At 37.6% G+C, this 9140-nt stretch overlaps 1 protein-coding gene across 1 annotated transcript in view; it reads left to right on the top strand.

Moving 5' to 3' along the window:
* The window catches only part of LOC107283096 (transmembrane protein 143-like), a 70987-nt gene that overhangs the window by 9429 nt on the left and 52418 nt on the right, over positions 1–9140 (top strand). Inside the window, 1 exon segment of the mRNA XM_029283135.1 lies at positions 3725–3919. Within this exon segment, the coding sequence (XP_029138968.1) occupies positions 3725–3919 (195 nt within the window).

Consider the following 9140-nt stretch of genomic DNA (forward strand, 5'->3'; position numbering starts at 1 on the left):
ACTCAATCTTATTAACCTTAATTCCTTTTATTATAGAAGACTCCCGAATTTTAATTAACAAAATCTCCATTGTTAACACAAATAACAATGGAGATAATGGACATCCTTGTCTAGTTCCTTTTTCAATTTTAAATGCTTCTGTTACCCCCCCCCCCATTAACTATAATCTGTGCTGATTGCTGTTGATAAATAGCCTTAAAGGCGGACAAAAATTTTCCCCAAAAATTCATTCTGTCTATAACTTGAAACAAAAACCCCCCAATCTAATTGATCAAATGCTTTTTCAGCATCTAAAAAAATAAAAGCAGCAGGAATTTGATTATTCTTATCCAAATATTCAATTAAATTAATAATTTGTCTTACATTATATTTCATATATCTTCCAGTTATAAATCCAGATTGATCACTATGAATCAATTGGTTCAACACTTGCATTAATCTATTTGCCAGTACTTTTGAAAAAATCTTATAATCTGTATTCAATAAAGATATAGGTCTATAATTCTTGGGTTGAGTCAAATCCTGACCCTCCTTTGGTATTAAAGATATAAAAGCAGTTCTCCAGGAAGGAGGTACCTCTTCTCCCAACAAGATACTATTAAACAATTCCCTTAATGGTTCTATCATTTCTTCAGATAGCATCTTATAATAAATTGCTGTAAATCCATCTGTACCTGGTGCCTTACCAAATTTTAATTGCTTAATTGCCCCCTTAATCTCCTCCAATGTAATTGAACAATTCATTTTTTCCCTTTGGTTATCTGACAATCTAGGAAAATGTGCCTGCTGTAAATAATTATCTATTTGTTCAAATTGTATTTTTTCAGAAGCATATAACTTAGAATAGAAATCCAAAAAACTCTTTTTAATCAAATTTTGTTGAGATGCCATTTTACCATTATAATCTATTTTCTCTATAATTCTTGATTTCTGCTTCTTTTGTAATTGATAGGCCAACCACCTTCCTGGTTTATTTGCATTAGAGAATGTATTATATTTCATGTACCTTAAACTAGTTGCCGTCTGATCTGCTATTAACATATTAAATTGTTTCCTAAGCACAGTAATAGATACTTTTAAATTGTTATCCAGTGGATTTAAAATAAAAGCCTGTTCTTTCAATTTAATCTCTTACTCTAACTCTTTACGCTTTTGCATTTGTTTACGCCTGTGAACATTATTCATATAAATCAAATTACCTCTCATATATGCTTTACTAGCATCCCAGACCATTGAAATTGAAGTACCTTTGTGCACATTCAACAAAAAAAATTCTTTCAATTGATCTCTACATTTCTGTAAATTTATATCTTATCTAAATAAATTTTCATTCAGTCTCCAAGTTCTTCTGCTCCCTTCTTCAGCAAATAACTCCATCCATACCGGACTATGATCTGACAATGTCCTGGGAAAAATCTTAATATTCTTCACCCTGGAACAAAAATCATTAGTAATTAAAAAAAATCAATTCTAGAATAAGATTGGTGCCTATCCGAAAAGAAAGTAAAATCCCTTTCTTCCATATTTCGTTCTCGCCAAATGTCTTTTAATTCCAATTCGTCCTTCAAGTCAAAAAAAGTTTTAGGCAATGTTAAGTTAAAAGCTTTGCAGGAACCTTTCTTATCTCTTCTTGAATCTAAAACACCATTCCAATCTCCCATCATAATAACTGATTTGTAATCCATTTGATTTAATTTCTGATGTACCAATTTATAAAACTGTTTCTGCTGTTGATTTGGGGCATATAATCCAATAATAAGACATTTCTTCCCATTCAATAATATTTCAATAAAAACATATCTTCCTTCTGGATCAGAATCAATCAATTTAGGCAAAAACTCTTTCCTAACATAAATAACTACCCCGCCTCTTTTCTGAGGCACGGGTGCCATAAAATGTATTCCCAACCGTGAATTAGTCAGATATTTTTGATCCTTTGCTGTAATGTGAGTTTCTTGTAAACAAACAACATCATTTTTATGTTGCTTCAAATAATAAAATATATTTTTTCTTTTCTGTGGAGAATTCAAACCATTAACATTCCATGTCAGGAACCTTGCCATCTTTAATGGCAGCGAGCCTCTGGAACGTTCCTTGTAAATCAGCTGTTACTGATTTCTTCGGCCTCGCCCCTCCCACTGGCTCCGAGATGACTTGCTGTGCAACGGGTACATCCACTTTTTGTTGCTCTCTTTCTTTGCGTTTATGAGCTGCACGGGTCATTCTTTGTGATTTGGGATCTCCTTAAATTTCCATAAATTGTTGCTTGACTTGCTCTTGATTTTGTAATTCTATGAAACTTGATGACAATATAGCTCCTTCAGCCACTTTATCTTCACAAATTCTTTCCTTCCTGGTACCTTGTGGAGATGATGGAGAACCTGCTTTCAGGATTGAAATATAAAAGTCCTTTGCCTTTGCAATGGTGTTGAGCCTATAGCGTATTCCCATATAATTTACCATAATGCCAGCAGGTATCTCCCATCTAAATTGAATTTGTCGCTTTTTCAACTCTTCAGCCAGGAAGGTGAAATCCTTCCTTCTTCTGAGTATTTTGGGTGGTATCTCCTTTAAAATTATAACATCTTGTCCTGATATTTGAAATTTCTGATTGTAAAAAGCTTGAATAATTTGATTACAGATTGATTTTCTAGAAAAATAGATAACAACATCTCTTGGAAGGTTTCTCTGTCTTGCAACCCATGAATTGACTCTAAAAAAATTTTCCATTTCTCTTATAACTTCTTCAGGTTGACAGGATAAAACCAAGGCCAGATCTGCTGCAATCTCCTCCTCTAATTTCTCTTGAGCATTTTCTTTCAGCCCCCTTATTCTCAAAGCATATTCCATTTCTCTGTATTGTGACAAAATGACCTCATTTTGAGTTAAATACACGTTCTCCTCCACTTTTCCCAGTCTAAGTTCCAAGCTTTCAACATGTTCCTCCACTTCATCCACCCGTCCTTCAATACGTTCTGCATGAACTGTCAGACCTTGCAATGCAAACAATATATCATCTCTCATCTCTGCATTCTTCTCTTCAAGTTTCTTTTCAAACAAATCCTCCATTTCCATTCTAATCTGTCTTGCATTGTCCTTTAATGCATCTTGAATATCTCTCAATGTAAGTGCTGGAATTGGGGGGGAAGGCGTAGGAGAATCATTGCAGTTGTTAAGTTAGTAACACGGTTGTTAAGTGAATCTGGCTTTCCCATTGACTCTGCTTTAGAGAAGGTCACAAAAGGTGATCACGTGATCCTGGGACACTGCAACCGTCATAAATATGAATCGATTGCCAAGCGTCTGAATTTTGATCACGTGACCATGGATATGCTGTAATGCAGGGGTTCTCAAACTCGGCCCTTTTATGACTTGTGGACTTCAACTCCCAGAATTCCTCAGTCAGCCACGCTGACTGAGGAATTCTGGGAATTGAAGTCCACAAGTCATAAAAGGGCCAAGTTTGAAGACCCCTGCTGTAATGGTTGTAAGGGTGAAAAATGGTCGTTAGTCACTTTTTTCAATGCCACTGCAACTTTGAAAGTCACTAAATGAGTTGTTATAAGTCAAGGACTACCAGTAATGCATTCCTTCTACTTGTTCACCCACTGTTGCTGTGATGATGATTTCAATAATAAATTGCCCACGGTGACCAGGGATAGAACAAGTATGCTGTATTAATACTAACTGTATCAATCTTCCCACTTATGCCTTCCCCTTCTAGACACTCTATACACCTATTGATCCTGATCGAGACACACTGCAGGAATTCTGTTTGACAGATGCCGAACGGTTAAGAAAAGAACAGGGAGTTTTGGCCAAGATGGAACCACTATTGGATCAGGCCAACTTCAACAAGTTGTCAGAAGAAGCACTGGCTTATGCACTAATTGTCAATCACCCTCATGATGAAGTCCAGGTGTGGCCTGCAATAAAGATCACCCCCACGCCACCTTTTTCCTTCAGGTGTCCCATCTGTGTTATATGTGATAGAGGATGAAGGGGTCCTGAAATGGTAAAACAAACTGACATTTTAGATACCTTGTGGATTTTCCTTGACACACCTCTTGTAATCTCAGTTATTCAGGTTCTCTTCCTTGGAATGGGACAACTCGCCGTGTCTAACTCGCTACAGCCAACTCACCACGGGACAATTCCTTGCAGGACAGTTCAACAAGTACAAAAGATAAATCAATTTCAATGGAACCATGGCCAATAACAATAGTCAATCCAGAAATACAAGTTACAATAATTTCAGTGAAAACATGGTCACTAATTAAAAAAGTAACTGAATGAAATGATTAATACAGTGTTGAATTGTCATGCAGCAAGTTCTCCTGCGGCGAGTTGGCCATGACAAATTGGGTGTGGTAAATTATTCTAGACCCCTCTTCCTACTCTCATCTTTTCCCTGATGGTTTTCTGTTTGTGTGGATCATTTTTATGTATGATTTCTCTGACTGCAATCAGAAATGGAGAGGTTTTTGCTTAACAGTGCCATTTTTTCTCAAGCCAAGGCCTATCAGTTTCCAGCACTTCTGTCTTTTGAGACTCTTATAGCTAAAATGCAAATCCTATCCCTTTCCCTCACTTTTAAAGTTTGGTGAAGTGGGGTTTTCTTAGGCTGGGCTTATGCACAAAGGCAAATTACATGAGTGGAACAAAATCCTAGAATTTCTTTGGATGGTATTGGATCTCTCCAAGCCCACAGATAAAAATTTCCAAACTTCTCAGTATTATTCAGTCTTTTGCTTTGCCTTACTTTGATCTTGTCCAGCAGGATATCTTTTGAAGGCAACTAAGACACACAGTTTCTTTCCCCTATAACTGGTCTAGTGCCAATCAAAAAGTCATCACCAGGACAGCTTGTTTGTGTTCCTCAACCGTCATAATTACAAATGACCATATTAAGAGGCATGTACTGTCTGATGCTGGAGAAATGTTTGGCCTTTTTCTCCATAGATTTGTCTTTTAGCTTATAGCACCATCTAAAGTGCTGCCTATGTTGTGCCTTATTCATAATTAACATGTAGTTCCTTTATTAGAAAATTATATGTTGCCCATTATATTTACAGTTTTGGGCATCTTACAAGATATCGTAAAACATTGAAGGGATTTTATTGTGCTTATGATTTTAGTATGTTTAAGTTTGACATTAGCATTTATTTTACATATAGTAACCATTTTATATTGATACTTATAGTGTTATCATGTAATCATTGTTTTGTTATTTTGTAATCATTATTTTGTAGTTAATTGCTTGATCAGACGCTTTATATATATATTGGAAAAGTAAGGGCTTCATGCTTTAGGTATATATTTCTTATATGAAAAGAGCACAGTAAGGGGAGGGGGGAAAGGAGTTACGGATGGAGCCTGGGTTGCTGTGTATGAGTCATCATCTAAGAATTGTTTTTTTGTGCCATCTTATGCCTAGTACCAAGACCTGATCTTTTTGTTCTGGAAAGGTATAAAAGGTGGAAGACATCTTTTCTGGTTGTTGCCTTCATCTCTCTACCAGCCACGAAGAGAGATGGGGTCACCCAACTCTATTTTGATCAAAATAAAAGTTGTTTGCTTGCTGAAACCTCGACTCAGGAGTTTCTTTGGCTCTTTTAAATTCCTGAGTAATGCTGGGGCAGTTGTGAAGCTAAGTGGAAAACCTTACATCCTGGCGCCTAAACGTGGTGGAAGCTACAATGGCTCTTCCCCCCACATCTGGAGACCCCTGTTAAGGTCCCAGCGAGCCTTCAATTCTCAGCAGGACGAAACCAACGACGACTGAATTGTGAGTCTTAGAGCGCTCTCAGGTGTTTGACCTGGAAGATTCTATGCTTCATCGTCGATGGTGGGGTCTGTGTCTGAGCAACCTGAACGCCCGAATTCAATGAGGTTTCATGCTTCTCTACTGATGGGAGAAATTGCAACAGGCGCCTTGGTAAGTAACAGAAATTAAAAAAAAAGCTTTGGAAATCCTGGAATAAGGCAGGAGGTTGATCTCTCTGACTGTCCTCTATAGATAAGCATAAAAAAATACATAAATGAAGAAAAGAGGAAGCCAAGCAACTGTCTTCTAATACAGGATAGAGTGAGTTAAGAAAAATAATTGAATTGGTATGTAATTTTTTTTGCAGAGGTTTTGGTAATTTTGGAATAAGATAGGGGGCTGATCTCCCCGACTAGTCCTCCAAAGGAAAAATTAATTACAAAATTCCAAATTAATTAAGTGAAAAGGGAGGAAGCCGAGAAACTATCTTGAAGTAAAAAAAATAAAATAAAAAAAAATAATATGGGGAATCGTCAGAGTAATTTAAAGAAACAAATTAAATCTAAATGTAATCCTCTGCAATGTGTTTTGAACAATTGGGATGTTTTGAAACTTCAAGTGGCTGTTAAGTTTAACCCTGTCAGACAACGTCTGGTGGTGCTTTGTGTTGATGTGTGGTCAACTTATTTTATGGGCCCTGGGCAACAACCTTGGCCAAGAGAAGGGTCTGTGGACTTGGATGTTATTCATAAGCTTACAGATGTTCTTGCATCTGTAAGAAGGGCAGACGGATGAAGAATTATATGCAGGCTTTTTCTTTAATTTGAGCATCTGACAGGACATTTTAAAACAATGTGGCCTGTTAGTCCCTCCAGAGGTTTTGAATTTGGTCTGTCCAGTCCGCCCAGAAATAAATAAGTTTCAAAAGAAAGCTGCTTCTTCCCCCACAGCCCCCTCTGTCTCTTCTCCGTCCTTGCATTCAGCTGCTGCTTCCTCCACAGCCCCCCCTTCTCTCCGTCTCTGAAGACGAAGATCCTGATGAGGGATCGTCCTCTGCTGCACGGATTCAAAGCCCTTCTCACACGAGACAGGGCAAAGTTTATGCTAACAACAAAAAAAAAAATCACTTGGAGGAGAAGACAATATGTCCGCTGCGACAGGTGCCAGCAACAAACGGTAAAATGGTCCTGGTTGACACCCCATTTACCACCAGTGACCTTTTTAACTGGAAAGCTAACTTGCCACCATTTAGAGAATCCCCCCAGCAGTACGTTGATTTATTTCAAAGGATTTTTGCCACCCACAAGCCAACGGTCCCTGATATAGACACTTTGTTATCTGGATTTTTGGGGGCTGAGGACAAACGCCAGGTTTTGAAAAAAAGGCTTGGAGGAATATACTAGGGGATGGAAGGAAGCCACCAATGATGGACAAAGAGACATTGAACAGTGGCCAGCACCTGAAGTTGTTTTTGTTCCAAGTTTTGAATGTGATGTTAACACTGATGGGGGATATGGTGCCTTACTGAATTTTCACAACGCCATTCTCCATGGCATTAGAACTGGGGTCCCCAAGACTGTTTGAGTTCTCAGACTACTCCTATTGTTGGTGTCAGTGGGCAAACTGAAATGGCTCCCTACACCACCCCTTTGTGTGTGACTCCAAGCCAAGGGCCCAAAGTTCAACACTCATTTCTGGTTTTACCCCAGTGCCCTATTAATTTGCTGGGCAGAGATTTGCTGGGGAAATTGGGAGCAACAATCACTTGTCAACCCCAGGGTATTTCTTTGGATTTTCCAGCTTTGCAAGCTTATATTTGTTATCTGGATGCTAGTGCANATTCCATTTCCCCTGAGGTTTGGTCTCATGGAATCCCAGGATTTGCTCATTATGCTGTCCCTCACCGAGCCCATCTTCACCCAGGGGCCCAAGCTGTTTCCTTACGGCAGTATGCAATTAAAAGGGGAGGCCTGTTTTAGCCTCAAACCCCAAATTGATGTGTAGTGTGTTTTGTTTATATATATGTATGTGTATATATGTGTGTGTATGTGTGTGTGTGGCCACCCAGAACATTATGCTTGGGCTTGGAATGGTGAGAAAAATAGGAGATGGTTAAAGGGCCCTATAAAAACCATGTTTGGTTGGAATCACCTCCTGATTTTTCTCGCTTTTTGCAGGACAAGCCATATGTCTAAATAAATGTTGTTTTAATAGTATTTGTGTATATATGTCTGTCTGTGTTGTTCTGTATTATTTCCAAGACTTGGATGAGGGTCAAAACCCTCTCTGATAACAACACATAAAAAGGCCTTATTTAAAAATAAATAGTTTGCCTGGAGAAAGTATGAAATGAAATATTTGTATGTGGAATTGTTTATGAAAGCAGTTAGCATGGAAGTGAATGAGTTGATTTGTTGATACCTAAGTGTGTGTGTTAGCCCTCAAACCCCACCCCCCTCACTCCCTCCCAAGCTGTGAAAGAAATTATAAACTGCAGATTTTATTGTTGTAAAAGTAACTTGAAAAGCAATAACAAGTGTTTGCATGAGAAGAGTTCCATGGAGGATGTGTGACAGAATTTATGGCAACTGCATATGAAGGATTTTTTTTTCTGTCCCCTCTCTTTCGTTTCTCCCTTGGCTGTGTTGCTTTAAGAGCCGGGGAGAGAGAAAGAAGAGGGGGGGGGAGGCTGTTTGTTTTAACCTTTTTTTTTCTCTGTTTAGAATTCCACTTTCAGAAGGGTGGGGTGGATTGCAATTTTTTTTACTCGAAAGAGGAGACAGTAATTGTTGGACAATTTTTTTTGGGGGGGGGAATTGTTGAGTTTAAATTGTTTAGTTAGACCTATATATCCATCAACCAAAAGAAATGACTTTGAATTGTTTTGATTAGATTTATAAATGTTTAACCTACTTAATGAAAATTTGTTTCCATCTGAATGGAATTTTTTTTTTTTTTCAAACAATTTTTTATTGTTTTCAACATAAAAAAAAACACATCACAAATACATCACAATTGAACCCACCCCCCACCCCCCACCCGGACTTCCCAAACCTAAACCCAGGATACTATTCAACTAAAAGTAAACTAATATTAATATCCCTAACTCCACAAAACGTTATTCTACATAAGTAGGTGAAATATATATATATATATATGAAAAAAAATTTTTTTTAAAAACCTAACTTATATTCCACCATTCTATGCTTATTTTGAATATAAACAATCCATCTTCTCCATATTGATAAAAATTGTTCATTTGAATGATCCTTCAAATAAGCCGAAATCTTTGCCATTTCAGCAAGATGCGAAACCTTCAATCTCCAGTCCTCTATTGTAGGTAAAACTTTACTCTTCCAGTTTTGAGCTATCA

The sequence above is a fragment of the Protobothrops mucrosquamatus genome, unplaced genomic scaffold (genome assembly GCF_001527695.2).
Source record: "Protobothrops mucrosquamatus isolate PMUCROS unplaced genomic scaffold, P.Mucros_1.0 scaffold25, whole genome shotgun sequence".
NCBI classification, from domain to species: Eukaryota; Metazoa; Chordata; class Lepidosauria; order Squamata; family Viperidae; genus Protobothrops; species Protobothrops mucrosquamatus.